The sequence below is a fragment of the Ranitomeya variabilis genome, chromosome 1 (genome assembly GCF_051348905.1).
Source record: "Ranitomeya variabilis isolate aRanVar5 chromosome 1, aRanVar5.hap1, whole genome shotgun sequence".
Taxonomy (NCBI): domain Eukaryota; kingdom Metazoa; phylum Chordata; class Amphibia; order Anura; family Dendrobatidae; genus Ranitomeya; species Ranitomeya variabilis.
The window spans coordinates 876961976-876986612 of NC_135232.1; the positions used below are offsets into that span (position 1 = coordinate 876961976).

Sequence of the window (24637 nt, forward strand, 5' to 3'; positions counted from 1 at the left end):
TGAGAAAATGAACAATGATGTTGGCCAGTCATGTGCTGCCAAGAATGAGTCTCTGAGGTGGCAAAAGTCCTTGTTTTGGCTGCTCTCCTGCAGTCTTTATACCGGAAGCTGCTGTGTAGCTAATTCTACTGCTTTGATGAGCATCTGCAATATCTCTGGCAATCGCCTAATCACTGGAAATTATCAGACTGTGTATTGATCTGTTGGAATATTAACCACTTCATGACCTTGGGATTTTCCGTTTTTCCGTGTTCGTTTTTCACTCCCCTCCTTCCCAGAGCCATAACTTTTTTATTTTTCCGTCAATTTGGCCATGTTAGGGCTTATTTTTTGCGGGACAAGTTGTACTTTTGAACGACATCATTGGTTTTACCATGTCATGTACTAGAAAACGGGAAAAAAATTCCAAGTGCGGTGAAATTGCAAAAAAAGTGCAATCCCACACTTGTTTTTTGCTTGGCTTTTTTGCTAGGTTCATTAAATGCTAAAACTGACCTGCCATTATGATTCTCCAGGTTACTATGAGTTCATAGACATCTAATATTACCAGGTTATTTTTTACCTAAGTGGTGAAAATAAATTCCAAACTTTGCTAAAAAAAAAAAAAAAAAAAAAAATTGCGCCATTTTCCGATACTCGTAGTGTCTCCATTTTTCATGATCTGGGGTCGGTTGAGGGCTTATTTTTTGCGTGCCGAGCTGGCGTTTTTAATGATTCCAATTCGGTGCACATACGTTCTTTTGATCGCCCGTTATTGCATTTTAATGCAATGTCGCGGTGACCAAAAAAACGTAATTCTGGAGTTTCGATTTTTTTTCTCATTACGCTGTTTAGCGATCAGGTTAATGCTTTTTTTTATTGATAGATCGGGCGATTCTGAACGCGGCGATACCAAATATGTGTAGATTTGATTTTTTTTTATTGATTTATTTTGATTGGGGCGAAAGGGGGGTGATTTAACTTTTATATTTTTTTAATTTTTTTCACATTTTTTTTAACTTTTTTTTTAACTTTTGCCATGCTTCAATAGCCTCCATGGGAGGCTAGAAGCAGGTACAGCATGATCGCCTCTGCTACATAGCAGCGATCTGCTGTTCGCTGCTATGTAGCAGAAAATGATGTGTGCTGTGGGCACCGACCACAGGGTGGCGCTCACAGCTGCTGGCTATCTGTAACCATAGAGGTGTCAAGGACCTTTATGGTTACAATGGAGGAGCATCGCCGACCTCCGATCATGTGACGGGGGTCGGCGATGCGCTCATACCCGGCCGCCCGGCCGGATGCGGTAGTTAAATGCCGCTGTCTGCGTTTGACAGCGGCATTTAACTAGTTAATAGCGGCGGGTGAATCGCGATTTCACCCGCCGCTATTGAGGGCACATGTCAGCTGTTCAAAACAGCTGACATGTCCCGGCTTTGATGCGGGCTCACCGCGGAGCCCTGCATCAAAGCAGGGGAACTGACCTCGGACGTACTATCCCGTCCGAGGTCAGTAAGGGGTTAATGTCCAGTTCTCCATGTATTTATGTATCTCCTAGACTAACAGCATGGTGGCTCAATGGTTACTCTCTTGCTTCCTACAAATGGATAATGAACCTAAACACATGCCAAAATCCACAATATACTATCTCAAGTAGTCTGAATGTTTTACAATGGCCCTCACAGTCCCCTGATCTGAACATCACCGAAAGTCTGTGTCTAGACCTCAAAATAGCAGTTTGCTTCAAGATGACCCAGGAACCTGAACTGGAAGAATTTTTCAAGGAAGAATGGATGAAAATTCCTCAAACAAGAATTGAAAGACTCTTGGTTGGCTACAAAAAGCTGTTAGACTTGCAAAAGGGGATGCTACTAGGCACTAACCAAATTTTCCTTTTTGTAATTTTTAAAATGTAAATTTTTTCTATTTTTTTGGCCTAAAATACAAAGTAAATTGGTCATCTTTAACATTAGGCCTTTTAAGTAATTTTGACCAGGGGTGCTCAAAATTTTACATGTCACTGTATGTGTGGAGGAGCAGGAAGGTAGTGTACACTGAAAAGAGCACACTGCCTACAGTGCACAATGCTTGCTCGGAGATGCTCTGGGGCTGCTTTGTTCCCCTAGCACTAGAAACGTGCAGCGTGTGGAGGACAATATGGGTTCAAACAAGTAACACAAAATTATTGGAGAAAACATGATGCTTTCTATGAGGGAACTGAAACTTGCATAACATGATCCCAACATGTCTTAGCACCTTCACGACATGCACCATACATGTACTGCGCAAGTCGTGTCTCTCCTTTTGATGTGTGCTCTGGCGATGAGCCCACATCTTTTATTAAACAATAAAACAGCTGACATGTGCCCATAACAGCCGCGGGTGAAATCGCAATCCACCCGCGGCTGTTAACCTGTTAAATGCCATTGTCAATCCCTGACAGTGACATTTAATGTGATTGCGTCGGAAGCGCGTCACTCATCCCGCCCATTGGTGCCTGTGTCACATGATCGCAGGTCGCCAATGGATTGGCATGACAACCCAGGGGCTGCAGCAGACCACTGTGGTTGTTATTGCTGTATTACTATGAGCGCCGGCCAGCGGTAGGCTCTCATAGCAAGTGAGCATTTCTGCTACATAGAGCAGGGCTAAAGCCCTGCTCTATGTAGCACAAGCGATTGGATGATCACAGCTTCCAGTCTCCCATGTAGACTATTGAAGCCAGTGTAAAGTAAAAAAATGCTTTTAAAAATCTTTTTTAAAAAAAGAATAAAAGTTCAATTCAACACCCATTTGCCCCATTCAAAATAAAACAATAAAAAAATACACATATTTGGTATCGCTGTGTTGAAAATCAACCAATCTATCAATATATAAAAAGAATTAATCCCATCGGTAAACGGCATAGCAAAAAAAGTCAAAACGCCAGAATTATGTTTTTTTGGTTGCCGCAACATTGCATTGAAATGCAATAAAGGGCGATCAACAGAGCGTATCTACACAAAAATGGTATCAATAAAAATGTCAGTGAAATGGAAGCCTTCACCCAGCCCCAGATTCGAAAAATGGAGACGCTACGGATCTCGGAAAATAGCGCATTTTTTTTAAACATTCGATTTTTTTTTCATCACTTAAATAAAAAACAACCTAGACATGTTTGGTGTCTATGAACTCAGAGTGACCTGGAGAATCATAATGGCAGGTCAGTATTAGCATTTGGTGAACAAGGTAAAAAAAAAATTGTCTAATTGCACCCATTTACAATTTCACCGCACTTGGAATTTTTTTCCCATTCTCCAGTACACAATATATTAAAACAAATGGTGTGGTTCAAATGTACGACTCGTGCCACAAAAAACAAGCCAATGCATGTTCATATTGATGGAAAAATAAAAATGTATGGCTCTGGGAAGAGTGGGGAGCAAAAACCAGAACGCAAAAATTAAAGTGGGCTGCGGCATGAAGGGGTTAAAGCCCCTAAAGGCTTGGTATCAGAAGAAATCCTGGAAGATTTGGGAAACTCTTTGGTGAGTTTAGAAGAAGATTGTTGCAGGATGCAACCCCATGGGCTGTGACTCCTCAGGAATGCTGCAAAACGATGATGTGTGATATCTATAACATTTACAGGAGCTCAAAAAGGGGTTGTCTGGTCCAAATCAATAAATCTGCAGTCACTGTGTGCAGACTTTTGAATCCACCAGTTCACGCACTGTGCGTCGAAGGGTTTGCTAGTTTCAGACTCGAGACTGGTGGGTATGTATGAGTTATACATACTCTAGGCCAGTGTGCATGGCCTGTAGCCATACACTTGCATTGCGAGAGGTTGCACCCATCTAGTGGGCATGGCCGAATACAGAGCATGGCCATGCTCCATACAAGAGCATAGACAGCGAGGCCACCCCCACTGCCCGGGAGTATGTATAACTCATTCATACCTTTTGTTCATGGGTCTGAAACCGGAGAATCCCCACAGTGCACAGTGCGTGGTCTGGGGGATTCATAAGTCTGCAGTCACACAGAGTGACTTCAGTCTTATTGGTTTGGAACGGATAACTCCTTTAACAACCAAAGGGTCTGCTAATTACTAAAGATGTTTGTCATGAAGAGGTTGAATAATTCTGAGCAGTGACATTGTGTGTCAGTTTTGGAGTAACCACTTGTCATATTATTAGTATTAAGCTATTTTCTTTGTTACTGTTTCTTTGGTTTATTATATAGCTTTGGCAGAAACTAAGAGACCACCACATCCAAACCCTGTCATGGGCAGCCCAATCTCCAGACCTGAACCCCATTGAAAACCTCTGGAATGTAATCAAGAGTATGATGGCTAGTCATAAGCCATCATACAAAGAAGAACTGCTTACATTTTTGCGCCAGAAGCAGTGTGAAAGACTGGTGGAAAGCATGCCAAGACGCATGAAAGCGGTTTTTAAAAATCATGGGTATTCCACAAAATATTGATTTCTGAACTCTTCCTGAGTTAATACATTAGTATTGTTGTTTCTAAATGATTATGAACTTGTTTTCTTTGCATTATTTGAGGTCTGAAAGCACTGTTTTGTTTTTTGTTTTTAATTTTGAGCATTTTTCATTTTCAGAAATAAAATTCAAAATTTAATGCTTGGAAATTCGGAGACATGTTGTCAGAAGTTTATAGAATAATAGAACAATTTGCATTTTACTCAAAAATACACCTATAAATAGGAAAATCAGACAAACTGAACACTTTGCAGTGGTCTCTTAATTTTGCCAGAGCTGTAAATATCAATAGTTTAAAAATGTTGCTAACAAACCTAATTTATTTTGTTTGCTATACTGTTGATTTCCAGAAACATCACAGCATATGTCATATGCCAGAGCTTACTGTTAAAGTTTAACATTCCCGACCTCCTGAAGAAAGGGCAGAGGGGAGAGGCTCCTTCTGCAGACAGTGAGATAAGCGAGAAGAATGAAAAGGGGGGCATGGATATATTCGTGGGACACACATGAAAGATTGCTTTGTAAATTTCTCAGTTTTTATTGGAATATAAATGATTATGAGGAGCAATGAGAATATTCAGGAAGTTAATGTTGTCTTTTCCTTTTTGTTTCTACATGGCATTATCAGCGTTTATCTAATTGTTATACTGTTTGTGGTTGTTTGAGACCTTAGCGTGCTCTATCATGTGATATCTGTGATGTAAAAAGATATTAATGTTGCTTGTGGTTTCTATAGCACCATGATGTGGTTTTCCATAGAAAGACTTCTACTAACCATTCCTAGAATTGCCTAAAGTTGCAACTCAAAGTATTGAACAAGTCACATACGACATATACAACTGATCACTTGTCTTACCAGTTGTGTTGTTGGCTTTTATTGTCACTTCGGTTTCATTCTTTGTCCGATTATCTCTTAGATCTGGAATAACAGAATCATTTGTTGTTGGAACATCTGGACAATGCATCAAATAACAAAAGAAGTGAAATGTAGCAAACTGATGTTTCCATATTTAGCAGCATGAAACATTCAGTGTTTATTTGCACAAGGTATACATGCTTATAAACATCATAAAGATTGCAGGAAAAGAAGACAATAAAACCTCTTACCAGAAGTGCTGGTCGTATGGAAATCTGGTGAAGGTGTTGGAGATGAGCCATTTTCTGCAAATCAACACATTTCATTATTTAGATATCAATTCTACAGAAATATATATTTTGGTTGTGTATCCATAAGAGCTATTAGAGCCTATTAGTGAAGCCAATTATAATGAATGTAAATATTTTATTGAGTCACATAGATATACAATGATAAAATCAGTAAAGGGAAATAAAAAAAATGACAAAAGAGTAAAATATATGATGTGAGGTTAAAAAAGTATATAGGGATCAATAGGGAGTTGATGCAATACCAATTCAAGGTGCGTTCATCAATAAGACATTATAAAAAGTAAAAAATACTGTGGCCAAATATGTACAGAAATGCAAAATAGAGCATTAGTATTTATCACAAATGCATATGGATCATAACTTAACCCTCATCTGGTGAGGTGGGGTTTTTGTCATGCAACTGGTGATGTGGGGTTTCCTATAACCTAGTGTTTAGAAATCGCTTATTTTTACAGAAAATGCAAAGGTCACGTTTGTTTTAATCGTTTTCTTATTGGCGATTGATTATACATGAGTATAACACATTTTTGACACCCATAAGTATCGGAAAACGTAATACTTTGATAAAAATAAAGAAGTTTTCAAAATTTGAAAATGTGTAAAAAAGAATTCCATGAGTGGTGATGTGGGGTTCAGCACTTAGTGACAGCTAGCTCTGTTGTGCGTGGCCAGAAGAGAGAGGCCTTGACGACATCCTGTTGACAAGGAAATGGATGGAAGCTAGTGAGACACGTATCCTCATACCAGCATTTTTCAATGAATGGCAGCCGAACAAAAATTCCCTGGGGTGTGGCAAACCCCACCTCACCAGTTGAGGGTTAAATAGAAATATTGCAGCACTCCCCCACAATGCTAGCACTATGTGGTGTTAAATAAAGTGACATGCTACAAAGTACAAAGTAATAGTTCCACTGGTATGCTAACATAGCAATAGTGGTGCACAGTCACTCCCTACATGTCAATAGGTAGTGACAATACAAATGGTATACCCAAAGCAAGCTGCGCCTGTAGCTTTACTACCATTACTGGCAAAATGCGAGTATGGCAATTTAAGTAGTGATCCAATGCCTTTGTGACACATACTATTGCTTTATTTTGTATTTCTGTACATATTTGGCCACAGTATTTTTGACATACTACAATGTAATATTGATTAACCACATTGAATTGGTAAGTAATCAACCCCGCATTCATCCCTATTTACTTTAATACCTGCACTATCATGTATTTTACTCTTTTGTGATTTTTGGTTTCCTTTCACTGATTTTCACATTCTATATCTATCTTACTCAATAAAATATTTATATTGATTATGATTGGTTCCGTATCACGCCAATAGGTTCTAACATTTCAATAATTGCTTATTGAACATGATAAAAATCACAATAGCTTACATGAAAATGATATGAGACCTCTTACAGCAGAACTGTCACTTCTTTGTGAATACTTAGCATTGTGCACAATCCAGAGAATGTCTAATGTATTCAGATAACTATCATCTGGACAGTTATAAATATTTATGGATCTTATCCCAAAGAAAGGCTGCAATTTACAATAAATGAACAATAATGATGTAACAACTGTAACTGCTAGTATTAATAATAGGGACTTGCTTAACAAAACTTAAGTCTGTGAACTAAACTGACTTAGTTAATAAAAAAAAACACTTATCATTGGCAAAGCTTTAAATTGCCTGGATCAAAATATTTCCATGCTGCTTTCTCAGTAGCTTTACCAGTAGATATCATTAGTTTTACATAAAATGGAACAGTTCTTTATAAAACCATGCTATTGATTGTTGTGTATTCACTGGAGGATCCCACAGCTCTTCTCTATTCATCTATCATATGGATGAGACCACTACTGGTCCCTTGCTAACATACAAACGTAGAGCAGAAGATTGATGGCAGAAGACCCTGCTATTTCTGTAAATTAGTCTTTTTTCATTTTTATCTTGGGGATACATTTATGTTGCTTCCAGATATGTGTAAACAGTGACTAAAAATTTGTTTCATCTATTACTTTCTCTCATTTCTGCCAGAAAATCTCATATTGTGCCCTGAGATAGGGTCACTGGCACTGTATGTGAGGGGAGATATGTGTCACGGGGATTGCTTTCCTCCGTGATCTAGAAACCCATAAGTTTCTTTTCGGCATGATATGTGCTGAAGGAGTTAAGCGGCCATATTATGGGCGGGTTTTTAGGTGAGTAGGTAAGAGATGGGCAGGACGCCTACTCACCATATCTCCACCTCAAGGGTGTGGCTGGGAAATAAATGTCCAGCCAGCTTTTTCCTCTTTCTGTGTTGTGCAGAGGCAAGGAAGCCTCTATGCTGACACTCCTGAGAGAGCTGCCATATGTGTGGGCCCAGAAGTACTGGGCAGGACTGTTTATGAACTTTTTATTTCCTTTTGAGGCAGAAAGACTGTTTTTCTGTTACCATTATGGGTTTATGATACAATAAACCACCCAGAGACTTTAACCTCACGTGTGCCTGTGTCTACCTCGAGGAGCAACTAAGTAAGCCGACCTTCCACAGCCCCCTTTTTTCTTGTGCTTAGTTTTTATTAAACACACTTTGCTCTTATAACATGGTTCTGAGTAGGGCTGTCCCCTTTTCCTCTTAATATTTGCTTTCACAATTGAACAGGCAGTAGCATTAAGGCAATAGCCACTTTATCAAGGGTATTTCTAGAGCACAGATCCCCAACCTGTAGCTCGCGATCCACATGTGGCTTGCAAGTCCTACTGTGTGGCTTGTGGCAGTCTGCTTCATCTGCGTGTTAGTGCAGTGTAAAGCAGACAGCCAGGAGAAGGATGAAGTGCAGGAAGAGAATGATGAGCCCTAAAGAGGTTAAGGATGACTTCTCCTCCTGGCTGGTGTCATCCCCTCAGTGTGCAGTTGGCTTTGCCCCCTGATCTGTCTGCTTGCATTCGGCATTGCTGACACTTTACACGGCTGTCTCCACTGCTTATCGGGTAAGGCTGGTTTCACACTTGCGTTTTGATCTGCAGCGTTTTTTTCCCTATGTTTAACATTAAAAATGCATGCTTTTTTTGTACGCGTTTGGCCGCGTTTAACGACGCATGCGTTTTTTTGCTGCATATGTTCTTTTGCAGAAATGCAACATGTAGTAATTTTCAGAGGCGTTTTTTTTCCGCAAAAAACCGCATGCGTTCATTTGCGTTTGATTTGCGTCAAAAAATACATTGATGTCTATGGAAACGCATGCGTTTTTGCGTACAAGCGTTTGCTTGCGTTTTAAACGCATGCGTTTTTATAGAAAAAAACAAGAATACACCCTGATAAGCCACCCCCCACCATCAGGGTGATAAAGGGATCCTAACCCTAACCCTAACCCTACCCCTAACCCTAGAGATCCTAACCCTAACCTTAACCCTAATCCTAACAATATGACAGTGAATACTCTCCGAGTTTATATTTTTAGTACTTTGTAGCAATACCGTATATCTTGGGGTGTCCACATTGAACAAAGCTTTTTATTAGAAGAATGTCCTGGTCTCCAGGTCAACATAATAGCCAATCCCTATGGATCCCTAGGATCCCTAGGGTTAGGGTTAGGGGTAGGGTTAGGGTTTGGATCCCTAGGGTTAGGGGTAGGGTTAGGGTTAGGGGTAGGGTTAGGGTTTGGATCCCTAGGGTTAGGGGTAGGGTTAGGGGTAGGGTTAGGGTTTGGATCCCTAGGATTAGGGGTAGGGTTAGGGGTAGGGTTAGGGTTTGGATCCCTAGGGTTAGGAGTAGGGGTAGGGTTAGGGGTAGGGTTAGGGGTAGGGTTAGGGTTTGGATCCCTAGGGTTAGGGTTAGGGGTAGGGTTTGGATCCCTTTATCACCTTGATGGTGGGGGGTGGCTTATCAGTGACCTGGTGACCAGGACATTCTTCTAATAAAAAGCTACCCCTAACCCTAACCCTAGGGATCCAAACCCTACCCCTACCCCTAACACTATCCCTAACCCTAACCCTAACCCTAGGGATCCAAACCCTAACCTTAACCCTACCCCTAACCCTATCCCTAACCCTAACCCTAACCCTAGCTAATTCTATTAATAGTGGGTTTTCTAGCTGATTTTGATGATTGGCAGCTGTCACACACTTCTCAGCATGCGTTTCAAAAATGCAAACGCAGGAAAAAACGCATGTAAACGCATCAAAACGCCGCTTTTTTACTGCATGCAAAAACGCATGCGTCTAAAAAACGCAGCGTTTGCACGCGTTTACATGCGTTTTTTCACCACCTGCGTTTTTTTTACAAACGTTGCAGATCAAAACGCAAGTGTGAAACCAGCCTAAGTCATCAGGTTCTCCCTCACAGACACCACCAGGGTCAAACCCTAGTTTCCTGGGGTTATGATGTCTAGATCAGTAACATAACAACATCGCTCTAGTCACCCAGTCACTGAGCTCATTCCTGGTGTAGAGGATTATCACACATGATGCTGAGCTCAGTGATGGTATAGAGGGTGATGGCAGATGAAACTCAGCACAGTGCTGGTGTAGAGGTTGAGGACTCATGATGTTGAGCTAAGTGCTGGTGTAAAGGGTGATGGCACATGATGCTGAGCTCAATGCTGGTGTAGAAGGTGATGGAACAAGGTGCTGAGTTCAGTGCTGGTGTAGAGTGAGGGGACATGATGTTGAGATAAATGCTGGTGTAGAGGTTGAGAGAACATGATGCTGAGCTCACTGCTGATGCAAAATGTGAAGGCACATGATGATGAGCTCAGTGCTGATGTAGAGGTTGAGGGCACATCATGCTGAGTTCAGTGCTGGTGTAGAGGGTGAGGGCACATGATGCCGTTCAGTGCTGATGTAGAGGGTGATCGCATATGATACTGAGCTCAGTGCTGGTGTAAAGGGTGATGGCACATGATGCTGACCTCAATGCTGGTGTAGAAGGTGAAGGAACAAGATGCTGAGCTCAGTGCTGGTGTAGAATGAGGGAACATGATGCTGAGTTCAGTGCTGGTGTATAGGGTGACTCCACATGATGCCGAGTTCCATACTGGTGTAGAGGGTGAAGGCACATGATACTAAGATCAGTGGTGGTGCAGAGGGAGGCTGTTATGATCCTTAGTGGTTGAGGATCACAAATTACTCCAGCTAAGTAACAAACATAGGACAAGCTCTAGGGAGGTGGCAAACTGGACTGACCGCAAATCTGAACCTATCCAAACACAATAGAAGTAGCCGGTGAACGTGCCTAAAAAATCCTAGACGTCTCGAGCCAGCCTAAGGAACTAACTACCCCTAGAGAGAAAGAAAGACCTCTCTTGCCTCCAGAGAAATAATCCCCAAAGATATAGAAGCCCCCAACAAATAATAACGGTGAGGTAAGAGGAAGGCACATACACAGGGGTGAAAGCAGATTCAGCAAATGAGGCCCACTAATACTAGATAGCAGAAAATAGAAAAGGGAATCTATGCGGTCAGTAAAAAACCCTTACAAAATATCCACTCTGAGATTTCAAGAACCCCCGCACCAACTAACGGTGTGGGGGGAGAAACTCAGTCCCCTAGAGCAACCAGCAAGCAAGGAAATCACATTTTAGCGAGCTGGACTAAAAACATAATGAACACTGATAATCAAAAAATGATCAACAAAAACTTAGCTTGTCTTGGAGAGACTGGGAGCAAGGTAGACACCAGGAATCTGAAGATCACTGAATACATTGATAGCAGACAAGGAACTGAGTATCCAGGTGAGTTAAAAAGGAAACCAACCAAGGATAACGAACCAGCTGATGCTGCCAACCTGCAGAAAGACAACACTACACAGTACCGCTTGTGACCACTAGAGGGAGCCCAAAAATAGAGTTCACAACAGTACCCCCCCCTTGAGGAGGGGTCACCGAACCCTCATCAAGACCCCCAGGGCGATCAGGATGAGCCGCGTGGAAGGCACGAACCAAATCGGCCGCATGAACATCAGAGGCGACAACCCAGGAATTATCCTCCTGACCATAGCCCTTCCACTTAACCAAATACTGAAGCCTCCATCTAGAGATACGAGAATCCAAAATCTTCTCCACCACGTACTCCAATTCGCCCTCGACCAGCACCGGAGCAGGAGGCTCAACAGAAGGAACCACAGGTACCACATACCTCCGCAACAAAGACCTATGGAACACATTATGAATGGCAAACGATGCTGGGAGATCCAAACGAAAAGACACCGGGTTAAGGATTTCTAAGATCTTATAAGGACCGATGAAGCGAGGCTTGAATTTAGGAGAGGAGACCTTCATAGGAACATACCGAGAAGACAGCCACACCAAATCCCCAACGCGAAGTCGGGAAGCGCTAAGCCTTCTCCTGTGACAACCTCAAATTGTCCACCACATGGTTCCAAATCTGCTGCAACCTATCCACCACAGAATCCACCCCAGGACAGTCAGAAGGCTCAACCTGACCCGAGGAAAAACGAGGATGGAAACCAGAATTGCAGAAAAAAGGCGAAACCAAAGTAGCAGAACTAGCCCGATTATTAAGGGCAAACTCGGCCAATGGCAAAAAAGTCACCCAATCATCCTGATCAGCAGAAACAAAACATCTCAAATAAGTTTCCAACGTCTGATTAGTTCGCTCGGTTTGGCCATTAGTCTGAGGATGGAAGGCCGACGAAAAAGACAAATCAATGCCCATCTTAGCACAAAAAGTCCGCCAAAACCTGGACATAAACTGGGATCCTCTATCAGACACAATATTTTCAGGAATGCCGTGCAAGCGAACCACATTCTGAAAAAATAGAGGAACCAAATCGGAGGAAGAAGGCAACTTAGGCAAGGGCACCAAATGGACCATCTTGGAAAAACGATCACACACCACCCAGATGACAGACATTTTCTGAGGCCTTTTCGGAACAGGCAAAGGCAAAAGCAAACCGCTGGCACGAGAACAGCAAGGCTTAGCCCGAGCACAAATCCCACAAGACTGCACAAAGGACCGCACATCCCGCGACAAGGAAGGCCACCAGAAGGACCTAGCCACCAAATCTCTGGTACCAAAAATCCCAGGATGACCCGCCAACACCGAAGAATGAACCTCGGAAATAACTCTGCTGGTCCATCTATCCGGGACAAACAGTCTCTCTGGTGGACAACGGTCAGGTCTATCCGCCTGAAATTTCTGCAGCACTCGTCGCAAATCTGGGGAAATGGCAGACAAAATCACTCCCTCTCTGAGAATACCAGCCGGCTCAGAAACTCCCGGAGAGTCAGGCACAAAACTCCTAGAAAGTGCATCAGCTTTCACGTTCTTCGAACCAGGCAGGTATGAGACCACGAAGTTGAAACGGGAGAAAAACAACGACCAACGAGCCTGTCTAGGATTCAGGCGCTTGGCAGATTCAAGGTAAATCAGATTTTTGTGATCAGTCAAGACCACCACACGATGTTTAGCTCCTTCGAGCCAATGTCGCCACTCCTCAAATGCCCACTTCATAGCCAACAACTCCCGATTACCAACATCATAATTCCGCTCGGCAGGTGAAAACTTTCTTGAAAAGAAAGCACATGGCTTCATCACAGAGCCATCAGAGCTTCTCTGTGACAAAACAGCCCCTGCTCCAATCTCAGAAGCATCAACCTCGACCTGGAAGGGGAGAGAGACATCTGGCTGACATAAGACTGGAGCTGAAGTAAACCGGTGCTTCAGCTCCCGAAAGGCCTCCACGGCCGCAGGAGACCAATTAGTCACATCAGAACCCTTCTTGGTCAAATCCGTCAAAGGTTTAACCACGCTAGAAAAATTAGCGATGAAACGACGGTAAAAATTAGCAAAACCCAAGAACTTCTGAAGACTCTTAACAGACGTGGGCTGAGTCCAGTCATGAATAGCCTGGACCTTGACTGGGTCCATCTCCACAGTAGAAGGAGAAAAAATAAAACTCAAAAAGGAGACCTTCTGTACTCCGAAGAGGCATTTTGAGCCCTTCACAAATAAAGCATTAGCACGCAGGACCTGAAACACCATCCTGACCTGCTTCACATGGGACTCCCAATCATCAGAAAAGACCAAAATGTCATCCAGATAAACAATCATAAATTTATCCAGAAATTCTCGGAAGATGTCATGCATGAAGGACTGAAACACAGAAGGAGCATTAGAGAGTCCAAAAGGCATCACTAAGTAATCAAAATGGCCTTCGGGCGTATTAAATGCTGTTTTCCATTCATCTCCCTGCTTAATGCGCACAAGGTTATACGCACCACGGAGATCTATCTTGGTGAACCAACTGGCACCCTTAATCCGAGCAAACAAATCAGACAATAGTGGTAAAGGATACTGAAATTTGACTGTGATTTTATTCAGAAGACGATAATCTATACAAGGTCTCAAAGAACCGTCCTTCTTGGCCACAAAAAAAAATCCTGCACCAAGAGGGGAAGAGGATGGGCGAATATGTCCCTTCTCCAAAGACTCCTTTATATAACTCCGCATCGCGGCATGCTCTGGTATAGACAAATTAAAAAGTCGTCCCTTAGGGAATTTACTACCAGGAATTAAATTTATAGCACAGTCACAATCCCTATGAGGGGGCAGGGCACTGGACCTGGGCTCATCAAATACATCCTGGTAGTCAGACAAAAACTCAGGGACCTCAGAAGGAGTGGAAGAAGCAATAGACACCAACGGAGTATCGCCATGAATTCCCTGACAACCCCAACTTGACACAGACATAGCTTTCCATTCTAAAACTGGATTATGAGCTTGCAGCCATGGCAGACCCAAAACGACAACATCATGCAAATTATGCAGAACAAGAAAGCGAATCACCTCCTGATGTACGGGAGTCATGCACATGGTCATTTGCGTCCAATACTGAGGCTTATTCTCAGCCAATGGTGTAGCATCAATTCCCCTCAGAGGAATAGGAAATTTCAAAGGCTCCAGGACAAAACCACAGCGCCTGGCAAACGACAAATCCATCAGATTCAGGGCAGCACCCAAATCCACAAAAGCCATAACCGGGTAGGACGACAAAGAACAAATTAAAGTAACAGACAAAATAAATTTAGGCTGTATAGTACCAATGGTGACAGGTTTAGCGATTTTTTTTAAGCGTTTAGAGCATGCTGAGATAACATGAGTAGAATCACCACAGTAAAAGCACAACCCATTTTGACGTCTATGACTTTGTCGCTCAATTCTGGTCAGAGTTCGGTCACATTGCATAGACTCAGGTCTCTGTTCAGAAAATACCGCCAAAGGATGAGCAGATTTGCGCTCCCGCAAATGCCGATCAACCTGAATGGCTAAAGCCATAGAATCACTCAGACTTGTAGGGGTGGGAAACCCCACCATAACATTCTTAACGGCCTCAGAAAGACCTTCTCTGAAATTTGCAGCCAGGGCACACTCATTCCATTGAGTAAGCACCGACCATTTCCGAAATTTTTGACAATACACCTCTGCTTCATCCTGACCTTGAGAGATAGCCAGCAACGCTTTTTCTGCCTGATTCTCAAGATTAGGCTCCTCATAAAGCAGTCCAAGAGCCAGAAAAAATGCATCTACATTAAGCAATGCAGGATCTCCTGGCGCCAGAGAGAAAGCCCAATCTTGCGGGTCGCCACGCAACAAGGAGATAACAATTTTAACTTGCTGAGCGGAATCACCAGAGGAACGAGGTCTCAGAGATAGAAATAACTTACAATTATTCTTAAAATTTAGAAACCTAGATCTATCTCCAGAAAACAACTCAGGAATGGGTATCCTTGGTTCTGACATAGGGCTATGAATAACAAAATCCTGAATACTTTGCACCCGTGCAGTAAGATGATCCACACTAGAAGTCAGAGTCTGAACATTCATTTCTGCAGCTGAGCTCAAAACCACCCAGAGTTCAAGGGGATGAAAGAAGCTAAACAAACTGCAGCAAAGGAAAAGCGGGAGGAGAAAAAAAAAAATGTACTCAGGTCTTCTTTTTATCCCACTTCTGCGATGCATTAAACACTTTTTGGCCTGCTATACTGTTATGATCCTTAGTGGTTGAGGATCACAAATTACTCCAGCTAAGTAACAAACATAGGACAAGCTCTAGGGAGGTGGCAAACTGGACTGACCACAAATCTGAACCTATCCAAACACACTAGAAGTAGCCGGTGAACGTGCCTAAAAAATCCTGGACGTCTCGAGCCAGCCTAAGGAACTAACTACCCCTAGAGAGAAAGAAAGACCTCTCTTGCCTCCAGAGAAATAGTCCCCAAAGATATAGAAGCCCCCAACAAATAATAACGGTGAGGTAAGAGGAAGGCACATACACAGGGGTGAAATCAGATTCAGCAAATGAGGCCCACTAATACTAGATAGCAGAAAATAGAAAAGGGAATCTATGCGGTCAGTAAAAAACCCTTACAAAATATCCACTCTGAGATTTCAAGAACCCCCGCACCAACTAACGGTGTGGGGGGAGAAACTCAGTCCCCTACAGCAACCAGCAAGCGAGAAAATCACATTTTAGCGAGCTGGACTAAAAACATAATGAACACTGATAATCAAAAAATGATCAACAAAAACTTAGCTTGTCTTGGAGAGACTGGGAGCAAGGTAGACACCAGGAATCTGAAGAGCACTGAATACATTGATAGCAGGCAAGGAACTGAGTATCCAGGTGAGTTAAATAGGAAACCAACCAAGGATAACGAACCAGCTGATGCTGCCAACCTGCAGAAAGACAACACTACACAGTACCGCTTGTGACCACTAGAGGGAGCCCAAAAATAGAGTTCACAACAGGAGGCAACGTATGATGCTGAGCTCAGAGCTGGTGTAGAGGTTGAAGGCACATGATGCTGAGCTCATTGCTGATGTAGAGGTTGTGGGCATACTGATGCTGAGCACAGTGCTGAAGTAGAGTCTTAGGGCACATGATGCTGAGCTCAGTGCTGAGATAGAGGGTGAGGGCACATAGTGCTGAGCTCAGTGTTGGTCTAGAGATTGAGGGTATATGATGCTGAGTTCAGTGCTGGTGTAGAGGTTGAAGGCACATGATGCTGAGCTCAGTGCTGGTGTAGAGGGTGACAGCATATGATGCTAAGCCCATTGCTGGTGTACAGGGTGATGGCACATGATGTTGAGCTCACTGCTGGTGTAGAGGTACAGATGATATATGATACAGAGCTCAGTGCTGGTGTAGAGGGTGTGGGTACACTGATGCTGAGCACATTGCTGTTGTAGAGACTTAGGGCACATGATGCTGAGCTCAGTGCTGGGGTAGAGGTTGAGGGTATATGATGCTGAGTTCAGTGCTGGTGTATAATGTGATGGAAGAGGATGATGGTGAGATCTGTGCTGGTGTAGACGGTGAAGGCACATGATGCTGAGCTCAATGCTGGTGTAGAGGGAGATGGCACATGATGCTGAGCTCAATGCTGGTGTAGAAGGTGACAGAACAAAATGCTGAGCTCAGTGCTGATGTAGAGTGAGGGAACATGATGATAAGCTCAGTGCTGGTGTAGAGGGTGACGGCACATAATGCGGAGCTCAGAGCTGGTGTAAATGGTGATGGCTCATGAGGCTGAGCTTAATGCTGATGTAGACGGTGATGGAACAACATGCTGAGCTCAGTGCTGGTGTAAAGTGAGGTGACATCATGTTGAGCTAAGTGCTGGTGTAGAGGTTGAGGGCTCATGATGCTGAGCTCTGTGCCTGTGTAGAAGCTGAAGGCATATGATGCCGAGTTCAGTGCTGGTATAGAAGGTGACAGGACAAGATGCTGAGCTCAGTGCTGGTGTAGAGTAAGGGGACATGATGATGAGCTCAGTGCGGGTGTAGAGTAAGGGGACATGATGATGAGCTCAGTGCTGGTGTAGAGGATGGCGGCACATGATGCTGAGCTCAGTGCTGGTGTAAAGGTTAATGGCACATGATGCTGTGCTCAATGCTGGTGTAGAAGGTGATGGAACAAGATGCTGAGCTCAGTGCTGGTGTAGAGTAAGGGAACATGATGATGAGCTCAGTGCTGGTGTAGAGGGTGACGGCACATGATGCTGAGCTCAGTGCTGGTGTAAAGGTTAATGGCACATGATGCTGTGCTCAATGCTGGTGTAGAAGGTGTAGAAGGTGATGGAACAAGATGCTGAGCTCAGTGCTGGTGTAGAGGCTGAGGACACATGGTGTTGAGCTCAGTGCTGGTGTAGAGGGTGACAGCACAAGATGCTGAGCTCAGGGTTGGTATAGAGGGTGACGGCACATGATGCTGAGCTCATTGCTGTTGTAGAGAATGACAACACTTGATGCTGTTCTCAATGCTGGTGTAGAAGGTGACGGAACAAGATGCTGAGCTCAGTGTTGGTGTAGAGGGTGACATCACAAGATGCTGAGCTGAGTGTTGGTATAGAGGGTGACGGCACATGATGCTGACCTCATTGCTGTTGTAGAGCATGACAACACATGATGCTGAGCTCAAAGCTGATGTAGAAGATGACGGAACTTGATGCTGGGTTCAGTGCTGGTGTAGACGGTGAGGGCACATGATGCTGAGCTCAGTGCCAGTGTAGAAGAAGGCAGCGTATCATGCTGGGGCTCAGTGCTGGTGTAGAGAGTGATGACACATGATGCTGAGCTCAGTGAGTGGCTGACTAGAGTATTGTCATATGCTGTTGATGTTTTTTTTTTTTTTTTTTTGAAAAACAAGACGAGCACTCTCGCTAACGGTGGTGCAGACTGTACATGGAGGGATACTCCAGACTGTAGTTATATAACAACAGTCGCACTCAAAGAAAGATTTTCAAAGATTTTGACTGAAAAAGCGTAATTTTCTTTATTACAAACACCAAAAATAAAGTATCACCGCAGTGTTTCAAGGTAGGTAACGTTTCGACCCGTAAGGTCTTTTTCAAACCTTGATGAAACAAAATAAAAAGTGCAAGGTATCACTAAATCTGAATATACAATATGTACAAAATGTATACAAAATTTATAACAAATAAACAAACAAAATTCCCTACAAATGAGAGGTACATGCTATGTCACTTTAAGCGAACTTTAAGACGAGGCGACATGCTAGGACAGGTGCATTTTGTACATATTGTATATTCAGATTTAGTGATACCTTGCACTTTTTATTTTGTTTCATCAAGGTTTGAAAAAGACCTTACGGGTCGAAACGTTACCTACCTTGAAACACTGCGGTGATACTTTATTTTTGGTGTTTGTAATAAAGAAAATTACGCTTTTTCAGTCAAAATCTTTGAAAATCTTTCTTTGAGTGCGACTGTTGTTATATAACTATATGCTGTTGATGTGACATCACCTCTTTAGTCACAGTGCTAGTATATTGGGATTCACAAGTACTGTTATATTCCCAGCTGTCTGACATACAGCACCAGGACAGACAGCCATAAAGGGTATACGCCATAATGCTCCGATGGTTTCTTGATTTTCACTTGTACCTCTGATATTCTATAGGGCTTTGCAGATGTCCAATTTTTTTCCACGGACCGAGTGGTTGGCGGAAAAAATCGGTGACGTGTCCGACTTTGATCTGAGTGTCAGATCAAGATCAGCAAAGAAAGTCTATGGGTCTGTGAAGAACATTGGACCCCACTCAGATGACATCTGTTAGGCAATCCCTGCATGTGTTGCATTTGTCTAACAGCTGCAAAACATGCAGCCACAAGGGTTCGAACATATTATCTGATTATGCCCAAGATACTCAGATAACACTCGAGCATGCTTGGATAACACGTTATCCTAACACATTTGTTCATCAATATTATGGATTCCAGGTGACTTTTGATAGCTATCAATAGTCAGTTCTATTTAGCTAAAGATAAAGGGAGTCTGTAAGCCCACTGTTAGTCAATATAAGCCAATCAATTATTATTTCTGGGATATAGACTTTATAAATATTGAATTTTTAGGGTTCTAATCACTGCCTCCGTTCTGCAGGAACTGAAGCCTACTGCTTATTAATGTGCTTGGTGCACCCTTGGTGTGGCCAAGAGGTTAAGTGCATTGTTCCTTCAACTAGGTTTATATGACTGTGCCTCATTATTTGATTCGGCCTCAATGGTGATCCTATAATACAGGTGATCTGAATGTAACAGTGGAGGCAACAGGCGGAATCAACAATCTACTTCTACCTTATTCACTTAACAGGGTTAAATGCGGGAAAGGATATTATCAAAGATAATCACGCAATAGTATTCACAGTATCATTTACAGGCAGTTATACAGTATTTATAGAGATATACTGGTTAGTACATTACAAGAGATATGTCCTTGAGATCAGATCAGGGTCTACAGTTCAACCTTGGTCTTACTGGGAAGGGAGCAAACGCTGTATTTAGCTGGAACAGTCTATAGGGCACCTGTTGTGAACTCTGTTTTTAGGCTCCCTCTTGTGGTCACAACTGGTACTGTGTGAGTGCTGTCTTTGGGCTCCCTCTGGTGGTTCTTTGTGTCATTCTGCAGGTCTGAGGCTGATCAGCTGTCTCGTTATCTGTTAGCTGGTTTCCTCTTTAGTTCACCTGGACTCTCAGTTGTTGCCTGCTGTCAATGTTTTCAGTGCTATTTTGGAGCTCTCCTGCAGTCCTTCATTATCAGTCTCTTCAAGAGAAGCTAAGTTTTGCTTGGTTCATTTTTTGACCATCAGTGGTCATATGTTTCTTGGTTTATTTTTGTTTCTTGTCCAGCTTGCTAATATGTGATTTCCTTGCTTGCTGGTAGCTCTAGGGGGCTGAGTTTCTCCCCTCACACCGTTAGTTGGTGTGGGGGTTCTTGTATTCTCAGCGTGGATATTTTGCATAGGGTTTTTTACTGACCGCACAGTTCCCTATCTGTCTTCTGCTATCTAGTATTAGCAGGCCTCATTTGCTGAATCTGATTTCATTTCTACGTTTGTGTTTTCCCCTTACCTCACCGTTATTATTTGTTGGGGGCTTCCTATATCTTTGGGGTGATTTCTCTTGAGGCAAGTGAGGTCTTACTTTCCCTCCAGGAGTAGATAGTTTCTCAGGCTGCATCGAGACGTCCAGGATTTTAGGCACGTTCACCGGCTACCTTTAGTGTGTTGGTTAGGATCAGGTTTGCGGTCAGTCCAGTTACCACCTCCCTAGAGCTCGTGTCTATGTTCATAAACTTAGCTAGTCCGTTTTGTGATCCTCAGCCACTAGGATCATAACAGTACAGCAGGCCCTAAAGTGTTTAATGCATCGCAGAAGTGGGATAAGAGAAGCCCTGAGTACAATTTTTTTTTTTCTCTCTATCTTGGCTGCAGTCTGTCCAGCTTCTCTCATCCCCTTAATCTCTGGGTGGTTTTGTGTTCAGCTGCAGACATGGATATTCAGAGTCTGACTTCTAGTGTGGATCATCTTGCTGCAAGGGTGCAAAACATTCAGGATTTTGTTGTTCATAGCCCTATGTCAGAGCCAAAAATACCTATTCCTGAGTTGTTTTCTGGAGATAGATCTAGGCTTCTGAATTTTAAGAATAATTGTAAATTATTTCTATCTTTGAGACCTCGTTCCTCTGGTGATTCCGCTCAGCAAGTTAAAATTGTTATCTCCTTGTTACGTGGCGACCATCAAGATTGGGCTTTCTCTCTGGTGCCAGGAGATCCTGCATTGCTGAATGTGGATGCGTTTTTTCTGGCACTTGGACTGCTTTATGAGGAACCTAATCTTGAGAACCAGGCAGAAAAGGCCTTGCTGGCTCTCTCTCAGGGCCAGGATGAAGCTGAGGTGTATTGTCAAAAATTTCGGAAATGGTCGGTGATTACTCAATGGAATGAGTGTGCCCTGGCTGCAAATTTCAGAGAGGGTCTTTCTGAAGCCATTAAGAATGTTATGGTGGGGTTCCCCACGCCTGCAAGTCTGAATGACTCAATGGCTTTGGCCATTCAGATTGATCGGCGTTTGCGGGAGCGCAAATCTGCGCACCATCTGGCGGTGTTTGCTGAACAGAGACCTGAGTCTATGCAATGTGACCGAGTTCTGACCAGAATTGAGCGGCAAAATCATAGACGTCAAAATGGGTTGTGCTTTTACTGTGGCGATTCAACTCATGTTATCTCAGCATGCTCTAAGCGTGTTAAAAAAATCGCTAAACCTGTCACCATTGGTACTGTACAGCCTAAATTCATTTTGTCTGTTACTTTAATTTGTTTTTTGTCATCCTACTCGGTTATGGATTTTGTGGATTCAGGTGCTGCCCTGAATCTGATGGATTTGTCATTTGCCAGGCGCTGTGGTTTTGTCCTGGAGCCTTCGAAATTCCCTATTCCACTGAGGGGAATTGATGCTACACCATTGGCTGAGAATAAGCCTCAATATTGGACTCAAGTGACCATGTGCATGACTCCTGTGCATCAGGAGGTGATTCGCTTTCTTGTGCTGCATAATTTGCATGATGTTGTCGTGTTGGGTCTGCCATGGCTGCAGGCCCATAATCCAGTTCTGGATTGGAAAGCTATGTCTGTGTCAAGTTGGGGTTGCCAGGGGATTCATGGCGATGCTCCTTTGGTATCAATTGCTTCTTCCACTCCTTCTGAGGTCCCTGAGTTTTTGTCGGACTACCAGGATGTATTTGATGAGCCCAGATCCGGTGCCCTGCCTCCTCACAGGGATTGTGATGGTGCTATAAATTTGATTCCTGGTAGTAAGTTCCCTAAGGGACGACTTTTTAATTTGTCTGTACCAGAACATGCCGCAATGCGGAGTTATATAAAGGAGTCTTTAGAGAAGGGACATATTCGCCCGTCCTCCTCCCCTCTTGGTGCAGGATTCTTTTTTGTGGCCAAGAAGGATGGTTCTCTGAGACCTTGTATAGATTATCGTCTTCTAAATAAAATCACGGTCAGATTTCAGTATCCTTTGCCATTGTTGTCTGATCTGTTTGCTCGGATTAAGGGGTCCAGTTGGTTCACCAAGATAGATCTTCGTGGTGCGTATAACCTTGTGCGCATTAAGCAGGGGGATGAATGGAAAACAGCATTTAATACGCCCGAAGGCCATTTTGAGTACTTGGTGATGCCTTTTGGACTCTCTAATGCTCCTTCTGTGTTCCAGTCCTTCATGCATGACATCTTCCGAGAATATCTGGATAAATTTATGATTGTGTATCTGGATGACATTTTGGTCTTTTCTGAGGACTGGGAGTCCCATGTGAAGCAGGTCAGGATGGTATTTCAGGTCCTGCGTGCTAATGCCTTATTTGTGAAGGGCTCAAAATGTCTCTTCAGAGTACAGAAGGTTTCCTTTTTGGGTTTTATTTTTTCTCCTTCTACTATTGAGATGGACCCAGTCAAGGTCCAGGCTATTCATGACTGGACTCAGCCTACATCTGTTAAGAGTCTTCAGAAGTTCTTGGGTTTTGCTAATTTTTACCGTCGCTTCATTGCTAATTTTTCTGGCGTGGTTAAACCCTTGACGGATTTGACCAAGAAGGGTTCTGATGTGACTAATTGGTCTCCTGCGGCCGTGGAAGCCTTTCAGGAGCTGAAGCACCGGTTTTCTTCGGCTCCAGTTTTGTGTCAGCCTGATGTCTCTCTTCCTTTTCAGGTCGAGGTTGATGCTTCTGAGATTGGAGCAGGGGCTGTTTTGTCACAGAGAAGCTCTGATTGCTCTGTGATGAAGCCTTGTGCTTTCTTTTCAAGAAAGTTTTCGCCTGCCGAGCGGAATTATGATGTTGGTAATCGGGAGTTGTTGGCTATGAAGTGGGCATTTGAGGAGTGGCGACATTGGCTCGAGGGAGCTAAGCATCGTGTAGTGGTCTTAACTGATCACAAAAATCTGATTTATCTCGAGTCTGCCAAGAGGCTGAATCCTAGACAGGCTCGTTGGTCGTTGTTTTTCTCCCGTTTCGATTTCGTGGTCTCGTACCTGCCTGGTTCGAAGAACGTGAAGGCTGATGCTCTTTCTAGGAGTTTTGTGCCTGACTCTCCGGGAGTTTCAGAGCTGGCTGGTATCCTCAGAGAGGGAGTGATTTTGTCTGCCATTTCCCCAGATTTGCGACGAGTGCTGCAGAAATTTCAGGAGGATAGACCTGACCGTTGCCCACCAGAGAGACTGTTTGTCCCAGATAGATGGACCAGCAGAGTTATTTCCGAGGTTCATTCTTCGGTGTTGGCAGGCCATCCTGGGATTTTTGGTACCAGAGATTTGGTGGCTAGGTCCTTCTGGTGGCCTTCCTTGTCGCGGGATGTGCGTTCCTTTGTGCAGTCCTGTGGGATTTGTGCTCGGGCTAAGCCTTGCTGTTCTCGTGCCAGCGGTTTGCTTTTGCCTTTGCCTGTCCCGAAGAGGCCTTGGACGCACATTTCCATGGATTTTATTTCGGATCTTCCAGTCTCTCAGAGAATGTCTGTCATCTGGGTGGTGTGTGATTGTTTTTCCAAAATGGTCCATTTGGTGCCCTTGCCTAAGTTGCCTTCCTCCTCCGATTTGGTTCCTCTATTTTTTCAGAATGTGGTTCGCTTGCACGGGATCCCTGAAAATATTGTGTCTGACAGAGGATCCCAGTTTGTGTCCAGATTTTGGCGGATCTTTTGTACTAAGATGGGCATTGATTTGTCTTTTTCATCGGCCTTCCATCCTCAGACGAATGGCCAAACCGAGCAAACTAATCAGACCTTGGAAACTTATTTAAGATGTTTTGTTTCTGCTGATCAGGATGAATGGGTGACTTTTTTGCCGTTGGCCGAGTTTGCCCTTAATAATCGGGCTAGTTCTGCTACTTTGGTTTCGCCTTTTTTCTGCAATTCTGGTTTTCATCCTCGTTTTTCCTCGGGTCAGGTTGAGCCTTCTGACTGTCCTGGGGTGGATTCTGTGGTGGATAGGTTGCAACAGATTTGGAACCATGTGGTGGACAATTTGAAGTTGTCACAGGAGAAGGCTCAGCGCTTTGCCAACTGCCGTCGCGGTGTGGGTCCCCGACTTCTTGTTGGGGATTTGGTATGGCTGTCTTCTCGGTATGTTCCTATGAAGGTTTCTTCTCCTAAATTCAAGCCTCGCTTCATCGGTCCTTTTTTTGGAAGGATTTTGGAAATCC

At 43.5% G+C, this 24637-nt stretch overlaps 1 protein-coding gene across 2 annotated transcripts in view; it reads right to left on the reverse strand.

The window, feature by feature from the left end:
- The window catches only part of EMCN (endomucin), a 418419-nt gene that overhangs the window by 210003 nt on the left and 183779 nt on the right, over positions 1 to 24637 (reverse strand). For both annotated transcript variants that reach the window (XM_077277880.1, XM_077277891.1), the window contains exons 4-5: positions 5566 to 5619; positions 5315 to 5377 (exon numbers count right to left, since the gene is read on the reverse strand). In XM_077277880.1, coding sequence (XP_077133995.1) covers positions 5315 to 5377; positions 5566 to 5619 — 117 coding nt within the window. The remainder of the gene's footprint in view (positions 1 to 5314; positions 5378 to 5565; positions 5620 to 24637) is intronic.